We start from the raw sequence: 27,485 nt of genomic DNA on the forward strand, positions 1-27,485 counted from the left end.
TGACCTTTATACCTCTCCCAGGAGGCGGAGTCCGACTGGGATGTACCATAAGAACTATATTACAGGTAGAACAGCCCAACCCTAACCCCAACAGTAACATGTAGAACAGCCCAACCCTAACCCCAACAGTAACATATATACAGACTCATAGTACTGGCCAGACCCTGGCTCAGCACTACCTGGTGGGAACCAACAATGGTTCACCACATTCACCCCTCCTTTGAAAACAAAGGCCGGCGGGGTACAAACCACAGAACAATTGTTCATCAGTCTATAAGTTCAGACGGTCAGGGGGACCGCACCGTCGTTGTGACCTCCTCAACACCGGCGATGACATCGGTGTAGGCACTCGTGGTGGCGTTCTCCCCAAGGTGGTGTCCAACGGCTCCTCCAATATCTCACGGGCCGGTTGACCCCGAGGTGGTGACAATCCGCTGAACTCGGGCACGCCTTGAAGTGGCGACCATCTCCTGGACTCAGGCAAGCTGTACACGGGAGTAAAAGGGTTAAGTGATGGTCCCGATGCTGCCTGCGCCGTGTCAGGAGGGGAAACAATAGTTGGGGGGTCTCTAACAGGAGGTATGGGAGCGACAGGGGTTTCCAAGCCCCCTGCTGGCGCCAGGTCTCGAATCGAGACCGTGTCCTCTCGCCCGTCAGGGTATGTCACATAGGTATACTGAGGGTTGGCGTGGAGGAGATGGACCTGTTCAACCAAAGGGTCAGACTTGCGGGTCCTAACATGTCGCCGCAGGAGGACAGGTCCTGAGTACGTCAACCAAGACGGTAATGAGGTCCCAGAGGAAGACTTCCGAGGGAATGAAAACAGTCTCTCATGGGGAGTAGCGTTGGTTGCCGTACACAGGAGCGAGCGTATGGAGTGGAGCGCATCAGGGAGCACCTCTTGCCAACGGGAGACTGGAAGGCCTTTAGACTTCAACGCCAGTAAGACAGCCTTCCAGACTGTAGCATTCTCACGTTCAACCTGTCTGTTACCCCTAGGGTTGTAGCTTGTGGTTCTACTAGAGGCAATTCCGTATGTGAGCAGGAATTGCCTCAAGTCATCGCTCATGAACGACGAGCCCCTATCGCTATGGATGTAGCAGGGGTACCCGAACAGGGTGAAAAGATCACGAAATGCCTTGATAACCGTGGCAGCGGTCATATCAGAACAGGGAATGACAAAAGGGAATCGTGAGTACTCATCAACCACATTGAGGAAGTACACGTTCCGATCTGTCGAGGGAAGGGGGCCCTTAAAATCTACACTCAGTCTTTCGAATGGACGAGTGGCCTTAACGAGTTGTGCCCTGTCAGGTCGGTAGAAGTGCGGTTTGCATTCCGCGCATACCCGGCAGCTTCTGGTTATAGACCTGACATCCTCCACCGAGTAGGGTAGATTCCGGGCTTTTATGAAGTGGAAGAGCCGAGTGACCCCCGGATGGCAGAGGTCATTGTGGAGAGCCTGCAATCGATTCTCCTGCATACTAGCGCATGTTCCACGCGACAGGGCATCCGAGGGCTCGTTGAGTTTCCCTGGACGATACATGATGTCGTAATTATAGGTGGAGAGTTCGATTCTCCACCTCAAGATCTTATCGTTCTTGATCTTGCCCCGTAACGTGTTATTGAACATGAACGCCACGGACCGCTGGTCCGTTAGCAGGGTGAACCGTTTTCCCGCCAAGTAATGGCGCCAATGCCGGACGGCCTCCACAATGGCCTGGGCCTCCTTTTCCACTGCCGAATGTCGAATTTCGGGGCCCTGGAGGGTGCGAGAGAAAAAGGCGACGGGCCTGCCCGCCTGGTTAAGTGTGGCGGCCAGGGCGAAATCCGATGCATCACTCTCCACCTGGAAGGGGATGGACTCATCGATAGCGTGCATCGTGGCTTTCGCGATGTCGGCTTTTAGTTTTTCAAAGGCCAAACGAGCCTCTGGTGCTAGGGGAAAAGAGGTGGACTTGATGAGCGGACGGGCTTTGTCCGCGTATTTGGGAACCCACTGTGCGTAGTAAGAGAAGAAGCCTAAGCATCTTCTCAGTGCTGTTACGCTAGTGGGCAGGGGAAGTTCGAGGAGGGGACGCATACGGTCTGGATCAGGGCCAATGACCCCGTTTTCCACCACGTATCCGAGGATAGCTAGGCGGCGCGTGCGAAATACACACTTCTCCCTGTTGTAGGTCAGATTCAGGCAAGATGCAGTGCGTAGGAATCTAAGAAGGTTGGCATCGTGGTCCTGCTGGTCATGGCCGCAGATGGTGACGTTATCCAGGTACGGGAAGGTAGCCCGCAGTCCGTTATGGTCCACCATTCGGTCCATAGCCCGCTGGAAGAGCGAGACCCCATTCGTGACACCAAAAGGAACCCTTAGAAAATGGTACAAGCGACCATCCGCCTCAAAAGCCGTGTATTGTCGGTCCTCTGGGCGAATGGGGAGCTGGTGGTAAGCAGACTTTAGGTCGATGGTGGAGAACACCCAGTACTGCGCAATCTGGTTGACCATGTCAGATATGCGTGGGAGGGGATACGCATCCAGCTGCGTGTAGCTGTTAATGGTCTGACTATAGTCTATGACCATCCGGGGTTTGTTCCCACTCTTGACCACCATGACCTGCGCTCTCCAAGGACTAGCGCTAGGTTGTATGATCCCTTCCTTGAGGAGCCGCTGAACCTCAGATCGAATGAAGATCCGATCCTCAGCGCTGTAACGCCTGCTCTTAGTCGCGATGGGCTTGCAGCCTGGCACGAGATTCTGGAATAAAGAGGGTGTGGTAATCTTAAGCGTCGAGAGGCTACAGATGGAGCGCGTTGGGCAATTTAGAGGCTGCGAGTCTCCCACTGAAAGCGGAGGGAGTGGCCCACCGTACTGTAGGGTTACACTCTTCAAGTGGACCATGAAATTTAGTCCTAGGAGTATTGGCGCGCAAAGGTGCGGTAACACCAGGAGCTTGAAGCTCTCGTAAACCATACCCTGTACCGTCAGATTTACCACGCAACTCCCTAGCACGGTGACAGACCGGGACCTTGACGCCATCGAAATTGTCTGCTTGACAGGCTGAATCCGGAGGCCACACAGCTTCACGGCGTCTGGGTGAATGAAGCTCTCCGTGCTCCCGCTGTCAAACAGACAATAAATCGTGCGTTTGTTTACCTGTATGTCCATCATGGACTTGTCGAGTCTGTGAGGCTTTGCCTGGTCCAGGATGATCGACGCCACTGTTGGTTCGTGGGCACCACTGCAGGCAGCTGAGATGGATGATGACGACCCCTGCTAGTCATTCGCGGTCGGTGCCGACCAAAATGGCTGCCGCCATAGGTCGCACGTGGACGATGGCGCCAAAACCAGCGGCCCCTGGTGGTCGCGCGTCTCTTGCGACTCCGTCGTCTGGAATGGCAACGTCCTGGCCTCGCACGTGGAAGAAGCCCTTGATGATGCCGTCGACAACGAGGAAACCGGCTCCGGGGAGTCACACGCCGCACTGCTGTTCCTGGATGGAAGTTTGGATTGGCATACCTTCGAATAATGCCCCTTCTTGCCGCAGGTGGAGCACAACACCGCTTTAGCGGGACATCGCTGCTGAGGGTGCTTCACTCCCGCCTGGAGCTGCTGCCGTCGTCAGGCCCGAGGGTGGGAACGCAATCACGCAGTTTTTCGGTCCTGCTGAATGAAGTGGGGTCTGTGACTGCCCCTGCCACACTGTCTCCATGTGGTCGCGGGGTACATCGCCAGACTTTTGGAGGCCGTTTCTAGCGCATCCGCTAGCTCTATGGACTTAGTGAGATCGAGATTACCTTGCTCCAACAGCCGAAGGCGGATGTAAGACGAGCCGATTCCCGCCACAAACGCATCTCGAGCGAGGTCGTTCATGTTCTGGTCTGCCGATACTGCCCTTGCAGTTACAGCCCCTGGCTAGCTGTAGGAGCTCGCACGCGTACTGTTCCGTCGTTTCGCCGGGCTGCCGCCGTCGAGTGGCTAAGAGATATCGAGCATGCATCTCGTTTGGCGGTTTAATGTAGCGCTTCTTAAGAAGCTCGAGGGCCCCTTTGTAGTCGGTGGCCCCACGGATCGCTAAATGTACAGCGTCGCTTACCCTCGTGTGGAGGACCCGGAGTCTGTCGGTGTCGGTGGTGACCGCTGCGGAGGCTTCGAGGTAATCCTGAAAGCATTTCAACCAGTGGTCGAAGGTGTTCGAGGCGCCCGCCGCACGTGGGTCTAACGTAAGCCGTTCGGGTTTAAGCATTTGCTCCATGCTCTCTGTGTCGTTTTTTTTTCAACGAAGAGAGTTCAATTGTAGTCAATAAAATTGATGCGTGATATAACTCATGAGGCTAGAGGTACTCGGGGAAATAAAGGCTTTTATTGACTACAACAATAGAGCTACCATATATAACACACGATCCCAGACTAAAGGGTCCCAGACAGAGCAGTGACCTTTATACCTCTCCCAGGAGGCGGAGTCCGACTGGGATGTACCATAAGAACTATATTACAGGTAGAACAGCCCAACCCTAACCCCAACAGTAACATGTAGAACAGCCCAACCCTAACCCCAACAGTAACATATATACAGACTCGTAGTACTGGCCAGACCCTGGCTCAGCACTACCTGGTGGGAACCAACAATGGTTCACCACAGCGTTAAAGGAATATTGTCCTCTCTAAAGAAGTCACATATTGGTGGGATTTTGATTTTTTTTTTGCTGTACTTTTTTCCACTCTGTTGTGGGGAGTTTTTAAAAGGTGGCCAATTTATGTCTAAAAACTTGGACTCTATTCAAAAACTCGCAAAAGGCAAAGTTTCTGTTTTAAAGACATAACAAAATGTATTTAAAACACAAAAATCAAACAAGACAAACAATACATAAACGTATGGCCGTTCGGAGGTCCCCAAAGGGTTAAACCGCTCAGGTTCAGCATTGTAAAACCTCCCCAAAGGTCTGAGGCACTCAGCCAAAGTACAGAATGATTATACTTTTTGTTATCTAAAATACACCTCTTCATTAGCTTAAAATCAATTTCATTTAGTGTTCACATGTCAGTCCGGTTTTTGGTAAGTATCTCAGTCAACTGCCAACTGTCACTCAGTACAATGATATCTCATTACTCCATTCAATCTGGACATCCTCCCATTTTGGCTAAACCCGTTTCCTGGTTGCTATGTTACAATGGACGCTTTCCATAGATGAACTTTTCCCACAGATTCATTGCCAAGACAGAAAGATACGTGATTTCTGGGCCCTAGAAATGCATCATCTTATGTCAGGACAATGTGTGCCACCATAATGTTACAATATTTGTCCCAAAAACTTGAAACTTTCTAATACTTTTTGCTAACTCATGGATTACCAGCTTATAGCTCTAACCTTCTGAATTTACCATTACACTTTGCAGCATTTTCTCTTTTTGACTAAGACGAACAATACATTTTATATATTAAAATACACTCAACACTTTGATATCTATATACTTCAAAATCATATTCATTTGTTTTAATACTGTTATTGCATTCACATATGAGCAAACCGTCTAAATTAACTTGATAAAAATAATCATTTAATCCCTTCTCGCTCTCGTCTCCTAAAAGACTACATTTGTCTGTGAATCTTACTAGCTGATTTGAAATTCCCTTCTACACACACTTATCTCTCCTTCTGCCATTTTTACCTCATTGTCTTAGTCATTTTCATGTTGATGTGAGACCAACCAAGCCCTGAGTTTCACCAGACATTTCCTAGCAATTGGCAGAGGGGAGGGATTTGCCACTTCGTTTTGAACTGGATTTAATTCAGCTGTGCTATCTATCCACTTGTTCATCATCTTAAATCATACAATTGGTGTATACTTCAGTACTGAAAGTGAAATTGCAATGGATGTATCGTACATTCTGTGACTTGAGAAGGTTATGTTAGAAAATAGCTGCTCGTTCAGTGAGCATCATTTTTTCTTTTGTTTCAGGGCAAGGATTTGCCTCTGTCGCTACCAATGAGCCAATGAGTGAGAAGGTCCTGGATGCGCCAAAACCAAAGAAGAGTGTGGCCACTCACTATAAAGGGGCACCTACTTATCAGATTCCAGAGGCCAGTGACAAAAGGAAAATATCTATCTCTAGCATTACCCGGATTCCAAAATGGAGGAGCTTCTCTAGAGAAAGTGAAGCATTATCAACAGAGAAACCAGAAAGCCTTGCCTCTGAGCCAGGTGACGTATAGTGTTTAAATTATTACTTCAATAAACTTTTCCTTCAGGCACTGTCTTCTTTTGAGACATATCTGATTAGCTTTTCCTCTTTTAGAAGTGTCAACATAATTTGCAGCATTGTGTTATATCAGTTAGGATATAACACTTTTTCTTTGGTGTCTTATGAATATAGTCTGTTACATTCAGTTTGCTTTAAAAAAAACATTTGGTTGGCTTAGTGTCATTTGAGGGTGTTTTGTACGTTTAAAGGGAGCTGCCTACTAGACATTTACACAACTGAATCTCACAATGGCTGGAATTTTCCAACAAACCCACAGTGGGGTTGGCGAGCCTTGAAATCTTTGTTCACATTGGCAGGACTGGAAGATTTCGCTAGCACAAAGGGCTGGAAAATTTTGGCCAACCTGCTTGTTTGAATTTGTCAAGTCCAGCCCAAAGATCACTGAATAATCCTTGAACGTTAGTGTTGAATTTAGGCAGGGATAAGATTTCTGACAGTACACTGGTGTAATGTGATTGATCTAATAATTAATACCAATTCAGAGTGGGCCAAATGCTTTATTTTTATCATGGGAAATTTTACTGATTTTAATATCTGTCCACTTCAGTGTAACTTAAACTCGAGCATTAGACATAATTGACTGAATGTTGCTTTATGAACTGTAGGTCCACAAGGACTGCCATTAGCTCCTGCTAATGAAGACCAACAAGCTCTCAAGACGCTTGAGAAATTGGACTTGTCACCCACATCTCGAATTCCAAGACTGAAGAGTGCTTCAGAAGCAGCAGCAGGAGAAACTCCTAAAGCACCTGTTGAGGACCTGAAGCCATCAAGTAGGCAGTTGGCAGGTAAGGACGGGACTACTGAGGTGACTGGTCAAGCAAAGGCTGCCTTCCAACCTTCTTCCAGAATAGCTAAATATCCGCCATCCTCTTCTGATGATGACTCAGACAAAGGCCGCAAAGCTGTGTTCACCATACATGCTTTGGGTAATAAGCACCTTGAAGATGAAATCCAGACTGATCCCAGCCATTTTAAAAACTTGAGGAGTTTTTGGGAAACAGGAATTGAATCCAGTAAAGCAAACAATGAACCTCCAAGTGAAGTTTCCAAAATTCCATCCAGAAGGCTCCGATCACCGGATTATAAACGCTGTCCAACTGAAATAAAGCATTCGACAGTGGCTGAGTCCAGGTCCAATTTGGTAACGAGGGAAATTCCTCCGACAAATAACTTCCTTAAATCTGAACGTCAAGGGAATCAATCAGAACTTCATTCCTCTGAGGAAGAAGTTGGTCCGTTAAGCAGGATTAGTAAATTACATCCTGTTCCTACACCAAGAATCAAAGCACCTAACAAAATGGGAAAGAATGATGCAGGGACGGCCAAATGGGATAAGCACGAAGAATTAACTCCCTCCATGGTTGATGAAGTACCTGAAGCTAATGTCCAGCGAACTCATAGCTATGATCATCAGGCCAAAGATTCCTTTGTGCCAAAATCCTTTGAACACGGAAGATCCACAGAGTTTATGCTCTCCAATGACCCGAGTTGGGATGAATCTCTGTCAAACCAGAAAAGCAGACAAGCTACTTGCGATTCCGTTAGGGAGGAAACTATAAAAAAGGAGATTCTTCCATCAAAAGAGAAAGAGAGGAAGGAGTTCTTCAAGAAGATAAAGAAAATGGCAGCTGAATCAGCACCTGTAGATGAGTTCACAATGAGAGAGGCTGAAGATGAAGTCAGCAGTGAGAGACCAATACTGCCTAACAATGGTCACAAAGCAGAGATGAGGATCCCTGTGGACAGTGACACAAAACTTGACAGAGAATGCCAAGGTTTTCCAAACCATAGCAACGAGGAAATCGGACTGAACTCTTCCAAGTCTGATATTCCTCTATTGGAACAGCAAGTAGCCCCAGTAACAAATGACTCTGCCAATCTTTCTTTGAGGAGCCAAGTAGAAGCCCTGGTGGACAAATCATCTGAAGATGATTTAAGTGAACCTGAGAAATGCAATAAGCACAGAGTATCAAGAGGTATGAGTGAAGAATCAAAATCTTTATGCACAAAGGCACGTTCTGGAGATGCTGGTGTGACAGCATCATCTACAGATGAGCTCCATTGTTCAGTCAATGTAAACCCCATCGTCAATAGCAAACCTTTAACTTTCACCGGCACACACGATAATGAAGATGACCTTTCGGGCAATGCAATAAAAAGTAATTCCAGAGTCCTGCCAGAGGAGTATTCAAACAGTGTCCATTCTATGGATGATTCGGAAAGTAATGACGATCTTCAAAGAATGGAGCCAGGTTTGACTTTTAATATCTAGTAATTTATCTTTTCGTGATGGCTGAATGTTAAAATCCTGAAACCTACCTCCTCTACTTTGTGGTCAACATAAACAGAATCATGCTCTCAATCTACTTGCGCACCTCCGAGAAATTGTGGTTTGACACCACTTGGGCCCATCATTTAGATGCAGCTTTGACTGGTGCATGTCAATTCTGTATTGTACAATGATCCCGTTCAACTTTGGGAAAACCATGACAAAGTGACAAAAGTTAAATATAAACTCATTAGTTACCTGAATATTGAGAAGCTTCAGGTTGAGCAGCAGGTGTGAGTCTGGGTTTAAAGATTGGGAGTGAAGATTAGGACGTGTGTTTTCCTCTAGAGGAAAGATTTCAAGGTGAAGTTTAAGATTTTAAGAGGAATTGCCAGTTACCAAATGCAGGTAGTTCATCATGGACAAAATATTCAAATATCAAGAGAAGTGAATTCTAAAAATTGGAAAGCTAGGAGTGTAAACAGTGGGTGGCATAGTGGTTAGCACTGCTGCCTCACAGCGCCAGGGACCCGGGTTCGATTCCCGGCTTGGGTCACTGTCTGTGTGGAGTTTGCACATTCTCCATGTGCCTGCGTGTGTTTCCCTCCGGGTGCTCCAGTTTCCTCCCACAGTCCAAAGATGCGTGGGTTAGGTTGATTGGCCATGCTAAATTGACCCTAATGACGGGGATTAGCAGGGTAAATGAGGATTAGGGCCTGGGTGGGATTGTGGTCGGTACAGACTCGATGGGCCAAATGGCCTCCTTCTGTACTGTAGGGATTCTATGATTCTAACAGAAGATGAACTTTTACATCTGGGGCCAATAACTGTGAAATGTTATTGTGGAATGTCATTGGGAATTGTAATGAGTTCAAGAAAGGGCAAAAGGGATGGATAGTATTGTTAAAAAGGGGAATAGATCGAGTTCATCTAATTAAAAGAATTGAGTTTGTTGGACCAAATATTTAAAAATTATTGGATTCTTATGGAATTTTTGTTTGAATTATGAAACAAACCAGACAATTATGTTCAAATGTTAAGAACAAAAAGTACTTTGCAAACAGATTTGTAGCAAAAAAAAAATAGTCATCAATGGGGAAAAAAAATGATTTGGGCTCATTTCAACTTCTGGCCTCTTAGTAAAAGGATAATGCTTTAGGATTTCTCCAGCTAAAGGAGCTTCCCTTGTTCAAAGATTGAAGGCTGATACTTCAGCTGTTTGGATGTGCCTTGCTGCATGTATGTTATTTTGTAATGTGATCAGTTTTGCATGAAAACTTTCTCCTAATTTTAATTCAGGTCCTACTTATGGATTGTCTCCTGTAATGAGGGCTTTAGTCAGAGCTAAGAAAGCCAAGACTAAGAGTATGGATAACCTAAACTCTACTACAGACAGTAAGTATTGGCATTCCCTGACACATTCCTGCAATGGAAGCAAAAACATCTTGCGTTTATTTGGCAGTATTCAGATCCTTGAAGTGCCAAAGCATTTTGTCAGTAAATTAATTTTGGCATGTCAATTATAGAAACAAATGCAATGAATTTGCATGTTGTAAAATCTGACAAACTGCAATGAAATGGAAGACCAGCTAATCTGTTTAGGTGAGGGATCTGTGTCAACTAATGTTAATAGTATTCAGGTGGTGAGTATGAATTAGAGACTGCTCATGTATATACCCTCCTTCTTAAGCAACCCTCAAGATCAAGGATGACTTACTTTCACTTACTTTTGATTGGTTCTAGATGGCTGATAAGTCCAGTGTGATCAGGCTGCCAAGGTTAAAGGTTCAAGTAGATGAGTTGATTGGCAGTTTCTGCACTATCTCCAACATCTCAACTTCATGCTGTGGACTAAATCTCTTCAATATTTTTGATGTCTTCTGAATGAAACTTCTCCAGTTTGGTTGGTCACAAGCCAGGAATCCCCACTAGTCTTTGATTTTGTTTATTATTGTCACATGTATTAGTGTACAGTGAAAAGTATTGTTTCTTATGTGCTATACAGACAAACGATACCGTACATAGGGAAGGAAAGGAGCGAGTGCAGAATGTAGTATTACAGTCATAGCTTGGGTGTAGAGAAAGATCAACTTAGTGCGAAGTAGGTCCATTCAAAAGTCTGATGGCAGCAGGGAAGAAGTGATTCTTGAGTCAGTTGGTACGTGTCCTCAGACATTTGTATTTTTTTCCCAACGGAAGAAGGTGGAAGAGAGAATGTCCGGGGTGCATGGGGTCCTTAATTATGCTGCTTTTCCGAGGCAGCGGGAAATGTACACAGTGTCGTTGGGTGGGAGACTGGTTTGAGTGATGGACTGCGCTTCATTCACAACCCTTTGTATTTTCCTGTGGTCTTGGATAGAGCAGGAGTCATACCAAGCTGTGATACAACCAGGAATAATGCTTTCTATTGTGCATCTGTAAAAGGTGGTGAGCCATAGCTGACATGCCAAATTTCCTTAGTCTTCTGAGGAAGTAGAGGTGAGTCACTTGGAGGGGAACCTCCAGGTGCTGGTGTTCCCAGGTGTCTGTTGCCCTTGTCCTTTTTAGATGGTAGTAGTTGTGGGTTTGGAATGTGCTGCCTAAGGAACCTTAGTGAGTTCCTGTAGTGCATCTTGTAGATGGTACACATGACTGCCGCAGTTTGTTGGTGGTGGAGGGATTGAATGCTTGCAGAAGGGTAGCAATCAAGCAGATAGCCTTGTCCTGGATGGTGTTGAGCTTCTTGAGTGTTGTTGGCACTGCACTCATCCAAGCAAGTGGAGAGTATTCCATTACACTCCTAACTTGTGCCTTGTTAATGCTGGACAGGCTTTGGGGGGTCAGGAGGTAAGTTACTCACTGCAGAATTCCTAGCATCTGACCTGCTCTGGTAGCCACAAGATATATATGGTGAGTCCATTTCCGTTTCTGGTCAATGTTGATCAGGGATTCAGTGATACCCCAGGATGTTGATAATCAGGGATTCAGCGATCCCCCAGGATGTTGATAATCAGGGATTCAACGATGCTATTGCCATTGAATATCAAGGGGCGATGGTTAGATCCTCTCTTGTTGGAGCTGTTCATTGCCTGGCACTTGTCACTTGTCAGCCCAAGCCTGGATATCATCCAGGTTGTGCTGTATTTGGACATGAACTGCTTCAGTTTCTGAGGAGTTGCAAATGGTGCTGACATTGTGTGGTCATCAGTGAACATTCCCACTTCTGACCTTATGATGGAATGGAAGTCATTGGTGAAGCACCTGAAGCTGGTTGGGCCCAGGACACTACCTTGAGGAACCACGGCAGTGATATCCTGGAGCTGAGACAACTGACCTCCAAGCACCTCAACCATCTTCCTTTGTGCCAATATGACTCCAGCCAGTGGAGGGTTTTGCCCCTGATTCTCATTGACTCCAGTTTTTCTAGGGCTCCTTGATGCCATACTCGGTCAAAATGTCTAGATGTCAATGGGAATCACTTTCATCTCACCTCTAGACTTCAGCTCTTTTGTCCATGTTTGAACCAAGCTGTAATGAGGTTGAGCGATCTAGGCAGAACTCAAACTGAGCATCAGTGAGCAGGTTTTTGCTGAGTGAGTGCTGCTTGATAGCACGATTGATGACCCCTTCCACCATTTTACTGATGATTGAGAGTAGACTGATAGGACATTGCTGTTGTCCAATGTTTCTTACCACCAGGTTTGGAAGATCTTGCAAAGGCACTGCTGGGGGTCCAGTTCTTTGAGGTACCTGCTGTAGGTTGTCCAAGTCTCTGAAGGATATAGGAGCACTGCTGCCCACTTAAACATGATCTTAGTCTCAGGTTTGTGATCCTGTTCCTTAAATGCTCCTCTCTTCAGTTGATTGGAGGCTGAGCCAGCACAGTGGAGGAATTTTGTTGTGTATAGGAGCAAGTTGAAGGAGGGATTGTTTTTTAATTGGAAGTGCATGGTATGCAATGTGTATCTCTGTAAATATGAGATTGTAAGTGAATTAAGATGAGGTTCCAGTATTCTGTCCTACACCACCTAGCTATCTGAGTTTTGACGCACGTGATACTGGAGAATTTTGTTGCTAGTCTTTGAATAGTGCAATTGAATCTTTTACACCTTCTTTAACAGGCAGATGGGGAAAGATGACAATACAATGCTCAGTACCACATTGAACTATGCAGCATGTACAAGCATGGGCATCACAGTGGTGCCTCATAGCACCAGGGACCCGGGTTCGATTCTCGGTTTGGGTCACTGTCTGTGTGGAGTTTGCACATTCTCCCCGTGTCTGCGTGGGTTTCCTCCAGGTCCTCCAGTTTCCTCCCACAGTCTGAAAGATGTGCTGGTTAGGTGCATTGACCTGAATGGGCGCTGGTGTGTGGCGACTCGGGGAATTTCACAGTAACTTCATTGCAGTGTTAATGTAAGCCTTACTTGTGACTAACAAATTAACTTTAACTTTTAAGTTTACTGCTGTGTTTCACAATGTGAAATAGTGCTTAGACCTAATCTGTTAATAGTTGATATATTGCATGGTAGCATATTAGTTGGTCAGGGTTGTGTGCTCAAAGCTGCTGAGTGAGAGAAGAATCTTGGGGGAATTGTTTCCTGGTCACCGGATTGTTGAAAAAGCTAAAAGGGTGTTGGGATCAATTGCTAGGATAGACAAATATAAAACAAGATGTACTATCTTTTCTTTCAACAAGATCAGGCTGCATCTAAAACTGTTTATTTTCCATCCCTTCGTGTATTGGGTAAAGCATAGATGTTGAGGATTTTCAAAATAATCGAGGGATTAGATTCAATGCACATGGATAGGCTTTTCAGCAAAAGGCAAGAGAGGATTAGGGAACATAAATACAAGTAATGAAAGTCTGGAACTGGATTCTGTGCAGCGCCGATCTCTGAAAACAACAAAATTGCAGAGAGTGCGGGTTTGCTGCAAATGTTCAAAATGGAGTAGTATGAGTCCTTGTAAGAGGTAAGCATCTTGAGTGAGAAGGTAGGTGAGCCAGTGGAGCTAGCGACACCAGTAATTCTGTTAACCTGAAATTAAGTTAACCATATTTTTGGTCTGAGAAGAATTCCTCAGAGATTTTCTGTTAGGTTAAGGTTCTAATCTGAGTTTTCACCATTCCTGGGTATATGTGGGTGGGTATGTTTGTGGATATGGGTGAATGTGGGTATGGGTATATGTGAGTTGGGTGAGCATGGGTATGCGTAAGACGTTTCTTTGTTGTATTGACTATTTAAAATCTTGTTGGTATGGTCTTCATTCTGGGGTCAATTAGTAAATTTGGTTATTTTGGTTTACGGTTCACCCACTGGGATTGTAACAATGTCTTCTGTGCTTTGTGAAGGAGACGCTCACAGAATTATGCAACTCTTACAGGCAAATCCGCAGCGTTCGAGTCAGGTGAAGACAGCAAGGCCAGAGGCTGTGAAATTGGCCGTGGCCATGAGTTTCTTTATGTTGGAGCGGGCAACATCTGTAACATCTCTCACTTTGCTGTCTACTGGCGACTTGTACTCTTGCTAGAATGGAGAATTCATTGGGTTCTCTTTGGCCAGAGAAAAGCAGACAGCATGCTAGGATAACAGACGACCCTGTGGTACAAGGTGCACACTTATGAATTTGTGTGAGTAATATCTATATCTGAAATGTATCCCAACTGCAAGGAGTTCCACTTGCTGAATATGCAGTTGGTGCATGACCAGGCTCAGCATATCATGCTGATGAATGCCTGCTAACCTGGCAGCAATCAAGATGCTTTCATTCTGTATCATTTTCCAATCCCCTCAGAATCACCTCTAACTGGAGGCTGACTGCTGGACGACAAGGCTATCTACTTAGCACCTGACTCATGACTCTGCTGTGCAACCCAGTGACCCATGGCTAGCACACTAAGAACCGTGCTGCAGAACAGGCTGATGGGTGTGGATTGATCTGGAGGAACCCTCTCGTACTTATTGGAGCGTATGTCCTGATGTTTGATGCTTTGCTATATCCTGCATAACCTGGCCATCATCCTTATCTCCAGGGATATTACCAGCAACTCGGGAAGAGGAAGAAGAGAAGAGGCAATCGATACATTCCCTTTCTAGCCAGATTGTTAACAATTACTTCATCCAGTTATAACTCCACTGAAAACAACCCCAAATCTCCATTGTACAACAGTCATTCATCTTACCATTTATCTGTTACTAATGGTCATAATGTTCTCTTGGCCAAAATATTGATATAAAACCCACATTGAATAACTATTCCAAATCACCTTTATCTAATAAACCATCCAGTATTCTATACAAAAGTCAACCAATTGCCCTTGTTCATTCCCTTAGCCTTTTTCAGGTATCTGCTTGGTCTAATGTTCCTATATAGTGCCACCCTATTGGTTGATTCCTGACTGGTGGAAAGCTGCTAACTCTTATTGGGAGAGACTACAGATAGCCTTGAAAGGTGACCTGGAGCAGCTCTGGGCTTTGGAGGTCTTGGTTTGGATTGCATCAACTCCGAATGGGTGGCAGCAGTCTGGGTTGACTGCCTGAGAGGCAAGGGTACTCGTGATCCGCAAATGTTCTTATGGAGTTGGCCACCGATTCCACATTCGAACCTATGGACTTCAAGCTTCCTGCAAACACCTAGTGCCGTGTTGCTGCTGGATTCCTCTGTGCTCCTTGATAGTGATATTAGGCTTTCCGACAGGCCTGCCACACCACCAAATATTTCATTCCACGTGTCCATCGGCCTTTTCCTGTGCACCACCCCATCAGACTCCTCAGCTGAGTCCCCTGCAGAACTTGTGGCCTTCTAGGGAGCTGACACCTGGGCAACCCTTCCCCCTTGCCTGGCTGCAGGTCCAGTGACTCAACATGTGGTGATAACACCTCTACACTAATCTTTAAATGTGTGCAGCACTAATATCTGAGCTGCTGGTTTAAAGTCTAAGATTGTGTGACTGTTTTTCCTTCATCAGTTACCACTCCTCTTGCACCTCACGCTCCTGCACCAGTGTTTTGCCCAGGTGACAGTTTTTGGATCTCTGAAAGGAGGAAGGCACAAGGTTAGGGATGTGAAGAGGAGGGGGAAGGAAAACTTTGAGGCTACTCCACTCCTTTTTACTTGCACCAAAACACTGCTGCACGTTTTGCACCGAAGCTTCCAACTCGGGTCAGGAGTGCAGCTCTTCAGGAATCTTCTCCGTCAAATGCAGCAACAGCACTAGCTGCTGTAAAGCAGGTCAGCTGAAAGGTCAAGCCAGTCTGAGAAAGTGGGGAGAAGGTAAGTTGCCAGGATGGGGGTAGGGATCTGATGATCAGTGGGAGTGGAGGGTCGAGAGTTTGGGGAGTGGGAAGGGGGAGGATATATGGAAAGGGGTAGGGAGATAGATGAAGGCGGATGGGTGGGAGAGGTTGGTGCTATACTTAGCCAGGAGTCGCTTTCATGTTTCTAACATTTCCAGGGTAATTATTGTGGTAGTACAGTCAGAGCCATCTGAAGTCTCCAATTTTAAATCAGAGTATTGGATGATTCCCAGCACAATGTAATTGAGTATTGGAAGCTTGAACTTCCTGGGTAATTCCTGGGAATTACTTCTTTGGGGTACCTCCTGGGTATGATGCCCTGGAGATGAGAGGTTATGAGCCATGATCTTGTTTCTGTGCGGTCACTGGCCATGCTGTCTGTTATGGTGAGTGATGGTGAGCACCATCTCGGCTGGGCTTTGAGGACACAGAATTTTAATTGGCCTTTGCTGATTGGGTGTTGCTGCCTCCAATTATGTCCTATAAGAGGGAGGATAATGTGTCACTGAGTGTTGTACAATATGATTGGGTGAGGTGCCAGTCACAGTTGAATTCTGGCAATGTAAGAAATGTTGGTGTGAGGCTTGCAGCCATGCTCACTATGTAAGGGTGAGTTGAGGCTATGAATGTTAGGTCTGAGTCATGCTTGTTACAGACTATTGGTAGGTGAGTGAAAGGGGATGGTGAATGGAGTGGTGTGTGGGGAGGCGACAGCCTTGTGGTATTATTGCTAGATTATTCATCCAGAAACTCAGCTGATGTTCTGGGGACCCGGGTTCGAATCCCGCCACAGCAGATGGTGGAATTTGAATTCAATGAAAAAATAAATCTGGAATTAAGAATCAATTGATGGCCACGAAACCATTGTCGATTGTCAAAAAAACCCACCTGGTTAACTAATGCCTGTCATCCTCCCTGGTCTGTGCTACATGTGGTTCATTCCAAACTGCCCTCCAAGGGCAACTAGAGATGGGCAATAAATGCTGGTCAGCCAGCAATGTCTATATCCCATGAATGAATGAATAAAAACAGTAAGGATATGGCATTTGAAGATGCATTCACTTGTGTGTAGTACTTACGCTTCATGCATTGCATCCTGCTGAATGGGGCTAGACTGCTGGCATTGAAAATGAACATTATCTGCCCTCACAGCCTTCTCAATATCTGTCTGGAAGGCCTCCTTGTTCCCTAAGGGAAGAGGATTTCTCCGTAGCAATGCCTCCACCAAGGAATCTAGTGCTACATCAAAGAACCTTAAAAGCCAGTGTGTACACACTGCCTAGTTATGCCATTTCCACACTTCTTCCTGCTCAGGGACTCTTCTGTAGCGAGCTCCAGCACCTACTACAACCAGAATCTACCTCGCCATTAAGTGGTGCAAGCCTTGCACAAACTCTGGTCCCCTGCTGAGGCACGTAACCACTCAGCAGTGTGTATAAGTGCTGGGCTATATGCCACAATCATTTAAATTAGCAGGCAGTACAAAGTTTAGTACAAAGTTTACATCCTGTCTACATCACAACTAACAGATGCAGATTAATTAGCATTACAATTTCCCTTTTCCCTATTTTCCTGCCTTATCCAATTTGTTTTCCCTACTTCCTTCGCAACGGGTTCTGCCTGACCTCTGAGTATTCCCAGTATTTTATCATTTTTATTTCAGTTGTTTAGCATCTGCAGTGTTTTTCCTTATTTGCCTAACCTGCTCACTCTATGGTATGGGGTGGGAGTCTGTTGGTTCTATTGGCACAGTGTTTGGATGTGTTTATCATTTTAGTAACAGCCAGAATTCAGTTTTGTTTTCTCTTTACAGGAGAAACCATCGCTTCTTCAGTAATTGAGAATGAAATGAAAGGAGATGGTGAGGAATTAATAATTAAAATGTAGCGAAGTTGTTTTTGAATCTTTATCCACAAATTAATCACATTGGGAACTCTGTATGATTTGCTGAATTCTGAGATGTTCTTTCAGCTGAGTGTGGAAGTGGTGTCTGAGGTGTATAGCCTCTCCTTCCTCTTTCTGACTGCATTGTAATATGCTTTACCAGAGGCAAAACAGGACTCGAGAATACTAAGTGCACACTCTCTGTGTGATTTTTCCATGTTGTAATTAACTCTGGGTCCTCCTTGCATGTTAATTCTCCAGGATTCCACTTAGCATTGGTATTACCTGTGTCTAATTGAGAATGAATAATGCTGAAAGTCTTCTGCATTTAAGGATGGTCTAATAAATAATGACCAGGGATTTGCAACCTGTGGCAAAGACATTCACTGTGGAGTAAGTCTTGCCAAGTGACTTGGGGCCATTACTTCCTGGCTCCCAAGCATCTCACATGGGAAGTACTCCAAATATGCGCTGGGGAATCCATCTCGGAAGCTTTCAGGTAAGGATTTACCCTGAAATGGTCCAGAAGGGACAACTTCCCTGTGACAATTGCACTGGGCTGGGAATCATCCGACAAAGCAATTTAAATCGTTGGCTGGAATTCTCTGATGTAGTTACGCCCCGTCGCTGTTGCCAGCAAGAACAGCGAATTTGGCATTCAGCCAAATCTTCATTCACAGCAGTGGGACTGGAGAATCGCAGCCGCGGGCGAGGTCAGAAAATTCTGATCACTAACTCCAGATGGTTCTGCCAGTTTTATATTCATAGTTGCTCTGAAAGAGTTAGGAGATAAAACACTTCAGAGTAACTATTTTAAACACCCAGAATGAGACCCACATGGTAGACTCTCACACACCCCCAATTAAGCCCCCCCCACCCGCATGAAATTCTCCACCCTGTTCCCAACTTGACCCAAGTGATACCCCCTTCACACCCACCCGCAACGCAAATGACACCCATCCCAACCCGGCCATGCGCCCGCGTGCACCACTCCGATGCCTGGACCCACCCCGCCACTGATGTCCAATCCCCCCCACTCACATCCCATTCTCCCATTAATTTAGAAACTTACCTTCTCCCTTTCAATGGGACCTTTAAAATCCCAGCTAGTGCCGCAAAAAGGGTGCATGTCCTCTTTTGCGCCGCTCCATTTGTACTTTGCCACTGGAGCCATGGGCATGCTTTGCTTCTTCAGTCTTATTTGGTCCGAGTCAGGAAGGTTGGGCGAGATGGGCACTTTCTGTTTCAAGTGCATGTAAGTTGGAAAGGAGTGTCAATCCACCACTGATTACCACTCTGAGGAAGTTATGGGTCTAGTGATTTCTCTGGTGCAAATTTCACACCTATTTATGCGCAGTAGTACTGTAACTGATGGTAATGTTCTTTATTCCAGCTCTATGCCTTCAATGCCCTGTAATGCCAGCAAGCTGTCCAAGCAGCCAATCATGTCAAAGGATTTCCACAGACACCCAAGAAACAAAAAACAATAAGATAAAATCACTAAATTTGTTTATTTGGAGCAAATTAAAGATTAGTACATTCACATGAAGTGAAGGTAGAAGCTAAAATATTCTGAAGAAACTGATTAAAATATCTTTTCAAAAAAAAATATGTTAATCTACTAATTAATCAGTTAACAGCACTCCCAAATATTTTCTTTTCCAGGGCCAGTTCTATTGTTTGTCATATTTTATTAATCACATCATCATTTAAACCCCATTTAACGTAATTTTTTAAGACGTTTCCAACAGCAATGTGGGAGCAGCAGGAAAGTTGACATTTTCATAGATTTGAACAAACGCAAGTTGTGGAGTGATCCACAGCACAACCTGTATTGGAGAATGAATGACTGATTGAAACTTCAGAATTCCGTCTTGCACCCTGAAGTTGCAATCAATTTCAGGGGGGTAATGACCACTGACCACTTGCCACAGGCACAAAACATGGCCTGATATCTTCCACTGGCATCCAATGATTAATTGTGGCATTGTTGACAGCACAGTGGTTAACATTGCTGCCCCACAGCGCCAGGGACCCGGGTTCAATCCCGGTTTCAGGTCACTGTCTGTGCGGAGTCTGCACGTTCTCCCCGGGTCTGCGTGGGTTTCCTCCGGGTGCTCCGGTTTACTCCCACACTCCAAAGATATGCAAGTTAGGTGGATTGGTCATGCTAAGTTGTCCCTTAGTGTCCACAGATGTGCAGGTTAGGGGAATTAGCAGGGTAAATATGTGGGGTTACGAGATGGCACCTGGGGTAAGATGCTCTGTCAGAGAGTTGGTGCAGACTTAATGGGCTGAATGGCCTCATTGCTCACTGTAGGGATTCTGTGGCATTTCTTAATTAGATTAACGAGTTGCTTGCTAATGGAACTATTTTTAAAATAAGTGATTTTAGATTGTGGTGCTCTGCTAGGCAACTGGCTGTGGAAAGCTACTAAATTCAATAATAGAATGAAAACGTACAAACAGTAACAGGAGGAGTTACTGAACCTTCAGAATAAAGAGTCATTAAGGATCAGTACAGATGGTAACTTTGACACAAGTGGGTTGCATTCAGCACTCATTTTCTGTTGCTTGCAATTTCTACCAATCAGCAAGAGTTTCTGCATCCTACACCCTTAATTTCAGTTTTGTGTTTTTAAATAAAATATTTGTAGGGCAGAGGTTACGACTGTGCTAAATCATTTTTGAATGAATTTCCATCAAGCTTTTTAAAAAATTGCTACTTAATGACGTTTTGTTAGGGTTACGCACAAGATTACATTTAAGGATGACTTTGACATGCACTAGAAGTTGTTGTTTACAGGCCATTATTGTAGCTTGCTCCTTGTATGTCAGAAGTAGTTCTATATTTTAATGCCAAAATCTGCTTTTCCAGCTGATGACAAAGCACCTGCTGTAAACCTTCCAACTGTGGAACATGAAAGAGTGAAGGAGTTGAGCAAATCTGTTCCTTTGCTCATGACTGAGGTAATGTCATTGTGAGCAGGAAATGTGCATTCAAAATGAGAGCTGGTTGTATAAATTAGATGAAAATAATTAATTCCACCCCCACGCACCCCCCCAAAAAAAACAGTGGGCTGTTGAGTAGTAATGGGAATACATTTTGGTGATTTAAAAAAAAATCTACCAACCTTTATGTTAATTATATTTATGTGAGTTCCTTCAATGATGGTAAGATAATACATTCACAAAGTCTAACACATTTAAAGTTTAACCCTCCAAATAAAGTGAAGCACTTAAAAATTAAGTGAAACTGATTCAGAGAGGTGTGGTGTATTGTGCTTACAGATCAATTGTCCTGAATTAAAACCACTATAGGATCAGTGGGAAAAGTTATGGTGGAGATGACTTCAACTTGCTATGTTATTTCCCATAGGGTTTCATACTTTTTATTCAGTGTCACTGGACCAACTTTGTTTAAGTCTGCACAGTGTCACATGATAACATATATGGAGTTTTTCAAAGCTTGTGGTTGGGTAAGCGTACAGGTGTTTACCTTGCCTTGGAAGGCCAGCGATGGGATTCCAATGGAGAAGGCAAATGCATGAAATTTTGTAGATTAACCTCTACTATTCCTTAAAATACATATTGCCTCTTTCATGTCACCTAACACTTCCTCTGCAATGTAATTAGAATTTACTGTATACAGCCTCCATCGCTGAAGTTGCTTCCAAAACCCTCTTCAATGGAAAAATTTGTTCTTTTTTCTCACAACTGACTTAAGCCTCTCTGTCCAAGCCTTGAATACTGCTTCCGTTACTGAGGTGAATCTTCTAATACCAGTCTCTCATTTCCAGTTAACATGACTGTCCTATTTTTGAGACACTAAACTGAGATTTCAATCTGCATATTCAGCTGGAAGTTGAAGATCCCATGGCATTATTTGAGCAACAAGTTGAACTGGCAAATATTTCACCCTTGACTAAACAATCAAAAAGCAATTCAACTTTCATTGATCCCATGACTAATCAGGGAGTATTGATGATGTAGAATGATTGTTGTATTTCCTTACATAACAGAACAATTGTATTTCCAAAACAATTCATTGTATGACATATATAGATCTGCAAACTTTGAGCTGCTTTGGTATTATGGAGCACTAAGCTAGCATGGTTGATTCCTAATGCAAGCCATGTGCTGTTGGTTACATCTCAAAGATAAGCCTCTAGAAAGGCCTATATTTTTCTCCCATTAGATCTTCCTAGTAGCCAGCCTAAGTGAAGCCATGGCATTTTAAGCTGACCAAACCAGTGTGCTGTGTATCGGTGAGGCAGTAAAAGGGGCACAAGAATTTTAAAAATTCTTTAAATAATTTGTTGAGGAGAAGGAAAGGAAAAATAAGTGTAGATGTATTTTGCCCCTGACTAATGATTAAGCATCTTGCTTATTTTTCGAAGTTGAATTACCTTTATATTACTGGTCTTATTTTGACAGAGTGAATCAGATTCTGCTTCTGAGGTCAGCTTCAACATTGGATGGCACAGGAAGACTCCCAGTGATGCCAGCCACTCCTCAGATATGGCATCTGTGTCTTCGGTATGAATTTATTTGTAAGCGGCAAACAAAATCTTGGAATAGTTTAAGCCTGTGCTTATTGGGATGCTGCATAAAATTATTCTAGTACATGTTATATGTACACTGTTGCATAAAAATTGAAATCCCTCTGACATCCTGAGCATTCTGCCAAGTGACACTGCAAACTCTATTGGCTAAGGCTCACCAGGGCCTCGGTTTATCCTGTTTGTTGTCAATGACAATTGAATATTATTGAATGTTTTGGGTTTGCATCTTCTAGAGGCAGTAGTGGAACCAGTCAGCAGCCAAGTACTCAGTGATTCAGGAAGACCTTGGAGAACATTGATGCCACTGGCTGAGAGAAAGCTGTTTGAGCACACATTTGTTTGGACTACAGGGCTCATACCTGACCCTGTCTGGTGATTTGGCTTATTTTTCCCAGGGTGGAACATAAACAAATCCACCTGCGAATTACTTTAGTGATTGCCACTGGAGTCAAGAGGAATCCTGTGCACACGGAAAGATCATTGTCGATAAGAATTTTGGAATCAATGCAAAGCAGATGATAGTAGGCTCCCTCACTTTGTGTAGCTGGTCATAGAAGAAATCATAGAAACCCTACAGTGCAGAAGGAGGCCATTCGGCCCATCGAGTCTGCACCGACCACAAACCCACCCAGGCTCTACCCCCATATCCCTACATATTTACCCGCTAATCCCTCTAACCTACACATCTCAGGACACTAAGGGGCAATTTTAGCATGGCCAATCAACCTAACCCGCACATCTTTGAACTGTGCGAGCAAACCGGAGCACCCGGAGGAAACCCACGCAGACACGAGGAGAATGTGCAAACTCCACACAGACAGTGACCCAAGCAGGGAATCGAACCCAGGTCCCTGGAGCTGTGAAGCAGCAGTGCTAACCACTGTGCTACCGTGGTGAATGGGTGTTGGCCATGATGTGGAGATGCCGGATAGAAATTTGATGTCTGTGTCGATATGCGCGATCTTCTTGGAGATCCTCTCCACTTGGAGCCGGCAGTTTGCAGTGTCGATGTTAGCCATGATGTGGAGATGCCGGATAGAAATGGGTGTTGGCCAGTGTCTGGCTAGCACCGGTTCTGAGAGTTTCAAACCTTGTAAGCAAGGAACTCCCCTGCCTGTCAAATGTGGAATAACCTGAGTGAAGTGTTTGTATAGGCCATTTGCTAACTTTTAGAGGAATTTATATTGCCATTCTTCCATTTTTCTGTAACTCCTCAATGTGAACATTGAACACTACAAGCTTGTAATTAGCATTATGCAGTTTCCTACAGTTGTAATTACTGACCAGCCAATCCTGTAAAATAATGAAATACACTTGTATACAAGTGTCCCGTATTAAATTGGCCCATGTGTTATGCATGACAAACATCAGCGTCTCACTTTGACAGACAATGTTTTTGGGCTCTGAATGACGGCAAGCAGTCCATGAATACCCCTCGCCCTGTACCCACCACCTGCCTATTCCTACTATCCAACTCCTCCCGAGTCCATTGGTTAATGCAGCAGACCGATCCTGTTCTTCCTCTTCATGTACACCTAACACTAATGACCTGGAATATTGATCCTGTATACTGGAGGAGAGGAAGGGAAGTCTCTTGAATTGCTTGGAAGAGTTACTCAATAATATTTTCTTGCAAAACTTTGAAGTCTTTCTTTGAAGCATGCCCCTCAGACTTGCCTCTCTTCCCCCGACAAGCTCCACCGTCCGAAATGCATCCAGCATTTTGAGTCTTCAGTACTAGGATTTCCCCATTTAGGTTGTGTGTTTGTTATTTTCCTTGAAATACCAGCAAATGAACATTACCTAATCCTGATAATGCATAATTGTGAAACTTTTGGTTCATGGATGTCCACCCCACTCTTGAATTATCGGAGGTTAGCTGTATGGCTATGCAAAGAAACTAGAACATACCTTCTATGTTCTCTTTTGCTTCTAGTAGTCTCGAAACATTAGTGGTGCCTGTTCTATTGATAAAACAAATAATAATTGGCTAAACTTCTGTTGGGCACTAAATAATATTCTTGATGTTTCTAGCTAAAGGTTTGCTTGTACGTTTTAAGATTATGCTTCTTGGTTATGTGCAGATTATTTGAAGAAGAATTTTACTGTCTCGTGGATTAAGAATACCTCAATACCAAAACTATGGTTTTCTCTTCCTTTTGTCACCATTCCATGTAACAATGGTGAATATAACAATTTTGTGTACCCTGTGCACATGTACCTGTTAACCTGTCTGGTGTTATGATGGTTTAATTAGAAGTAATTGTCTGTTAATGCCACCTTCAGGTGAGTGGAAGTATCATGAGTGTCTACAGTGGTGATTTCGGCAGCATTGATGCCCAGGGGTCAGTTCAGTTTGCTTTGGATTACAACGAAAAGAATAAAGAGTTCCAGATTTATGTGAGTCAGTGTAAGGATCTGGCAGTAGTGGATGAAAAGAAGGGTCGGACTGATGCGTAAGTCAATAATTTTCTAGCTTTTCTTTGTTTTTTGAAACCAGCACTTCTTCCCCATGCCCCCACCCCACCTTTACTCTCAAAACAGATTTTACTTTAAAGATCTTATATCAATGCAAGTAAAATAAGTTATTGGAACATTATCGTGTAATTTTCCTGGGATATTCAACTTTGAAGAAACTACTGGTTTTCTATCCCTGGTCAATATCCGCACACTGATTCTCAGAGTGAGACTTTCTTGATGACTTTATCCTCTTCTTTTCCCTTTCCCTAGCACAGAAGCATGTCTGGCTCTCACCTAGTTTAAACCACTTTTTCTTGGCAAAGGCTGAGATTGAGCCTCACTGGTCTTTTATGGGTCATTTGTGCTATCAAATACCACTAATGTGGGGGAGAAGGGCAGAGAAAGTTTTTTTTAATCATTGTATCAATGTTTGAAAGGCCATGTTGTATCATACATCAAACAGTTGAAGCATGTTGTTTTGGGTAATTGCAGATATGTTAAGACCTACTTGCTTCCAGACAAGGCACGTATGGGCAAGAGAAAGACCTCTGTCAAGAGGAGAAACATTAATCCACTTTACAATGAAATATTGAAGGTATGGCGGTGGCATTTGCATTCCTTTGCATTAATTTGAGGACTGTAGATAGCTTTCAATGCCCAGAGATTAAATAGAAACCTCATTCCTGAAGTTCTTCTGTGATTAGACCAGCCTTGCCAGAAGAAAATTCTTCACATGCCAAAACCATATCAGTCAGCAGTGATTGTTTACCAATGTGTAACAGCATTATGTTTGCCATTAACTTTTGTTGCAGTCCAGGGTGTGAGCACATATCCTCTTATCGTTCATCCTTCAAGATGAAGATGATTATGTTCATCAACTGGACTGTTGGTAGGGTTCCAGTGGGTACGTAGGTGACTTCCAAGTTTTTTTTGTACTTTTCCAATTCAATCAAATCAAATCCAATTCAGAGTCTCAACAAGTTGAGACATTTCCGATCCAGGCTGATAAGACAGGGCATACAACCCTCTACCCTGCCTTGGGCCTGATCTACAGGCTTGATCTCATTTGCATCTTAGCTAAAAGGCCGAGATACCGCTTTTAAAAATTGCTTCATGTGAATCATATGAAGCTTAAATGCAACCCAATGGCCACTACCAAGTGCAGCATCACCAGACCACACTTGATCTTAGCCAAAAGGCCGAGAAGGTGACTTCCAAGTTTGATCTAGGCATTCTATGTTAACAATGAAGTACAGTAACAAGGAGGTCGTGCATTGTCTAAGCTGCCATCTTGTCAGTAGAACATTAAATTAAGCCTGCCTATTTAGGATAATTTTAAAGATCCTGGAGATCAACTTGAAGAAGAGCAAAGAGTTCTGAGTCGCACGCTTTTCTTTTCGGATTCATTGATCTCCTCCTTTACTGTTTGCGGCATCTTGTGTGCAAATTGCCTCCCATATTTGCCTACATAATATGGACCACTTCAAAATTTGAATGTGAAGTTATTTTTTTATAAATCTCCCTTTATCTCCTTCCCTCTCATCCGTTCTTAGAAAGTCCTGGTTAGCATGTTCTAGGCTCTGATTTTTCTCCAAATTTCCTTTTGTCTGTCTATCATGGTGTAAACATTAACATTCCTTACAGATTGCTTTTCTCCTTCGGGAGCACCTGTAGCTTTCTTAGCTATATGCTATTCTGAATGCTGGAAGTTGAAGGCCATGAGGTGTAAAGTTGTCTTGAGCAGTGGTACAAACAAGTGTTTGTGATCGAGCAATCTCATTCTTGACTATCCTTCCATGGAAACTGATTGCCTTAAACACACAGTTGTTCAAAAAGGGAATTATTGTACCTTTAGCTGAGGTTTGCCTTAAAGGTATATACAACTCTTTGGTAGAATCTTCCAATAGTTTGTTGCTTCTGAGTCCTAGGCCACTGATGGGCCAATTTACCTGCATGGGATTCTAATGAATAACTTGTCTGTATTAACCGTTTTGAGGAGTGGAGCAAATTTTGCATCAAGAGTTTTCAGGTTGAGTGCAGCACAAATTATTCTACTATGTTGTGCAGACTCTTGTGTACTGATTGATCTCAATGACTGCTAGCCACAAAGGATGGTGGTAATTATACAGGAAGTTTCCAGGTGCTATTATAGAGCTTGTAGGATGGGATCAGATGAGTTGCAGGGTTATGTTCTTTCATCTCAATAAGAGGTTTGGGGATAGAAATTTGTCTTGGGCCATGGCACGAAAGGCCGGAATCAAATCAGTCAATGGAATTAAATATCAGGCACTGATGTAATAAGAGGCTGATCTGATGCCACATGTTTTGTGCCATTGCCAGTCAATTATTTCTTATTAATCCTCCATTAAAATGTCATCTAAACTTTCGTCCTGCCAATAGATGTCAGTTCAATACCATGCACTGCATTGGTGCGACCATTTCATTTTTTCTCCAGCGATCATGATGGGTCGTCTACAGGGCATTTCCAATTGTGCGCTAACTATGCCAAATTCTACAATTTAATGTTGTGCACTCTACAAGACACACAGTTGACAACTGCTGTGTCTGATTTCGCTGCCAGTATTAGAGCTCGACTTTTATCAATTCTGTCTGACCTAGAATTGTATCTTGACAGCAAAGATTTGAGCGGAAAAGAAGATTCCTGTTTACATAGCAGATTTCATATCTTTGGGTAGTCCCAAAACATTTTGCAGTTTATGAATTATTTTTGAAATGTAGTCCCTATTTGAAAAGCATGATGGTGAATTTG

General features: G+C 44.0%; 1 protein-coding gene across 1 annotated transcript in view; it reads left to right on the forward strand.

Annotated features, from left to right (window-relative positions):
• The window catches only part of LOC144492862 (uncharacterized), a 96,677-nt gene that overhangs the window by 53,600 nt on the left and 15,592 nt on the right, over positions 1 to 27,485 (forward strand). Inside the window, exons 9-16 of the mRNA XM_078211395.1 lie at positions 5,954 to 6,196; positions 6,863 to 8,512; positions 9,829 to 9,924; positions 17,620 to 17,667; positions 20,569 to 20,660; positions 22,128 to 22,229; positions 24,542 to 24,711; positions 25,208 to 25,310. Of these exons, the coding sequence (XP_078067521.1) occupies positions 5,954 to 6,196; positions 6,863 to 8,512; positions 9,829 to 9,924; positions 17,620 to 17,667; positions 20,569 to 20,660; positions 22,128 to 22,229; positions 24,542 to 24,711; positions 25,208 to 25,310 (2,504 nt within the window). The remainder of the gene's footprint in view (positions 1 to 5,953; positions 6,197 to 6,862; positions 8,513 to 9,828; positions 9,925 to 17,619; positions 17,668 to 20,568; positions 20,661 to 22,127; positions 22,230 to 24,541; positions 24,712 to 25,207; positions 25,311 to 27,485) is intronic.

The sequence above is a fragment of the Mustelus asterias genome, chromosome 4 (assembly GCF_964213995.1).
Source record: "Mustelus asterias chromosome 4, sMusAst1.hap1.1, whole genome shotgun sequence".
Taxonomy (NCBI): Eukaryota; Metazoa; Chordata; class Chondrichthyes; order Carcharhiniformes; family Triakidae; genus Mustelus; species Mustelus asterias.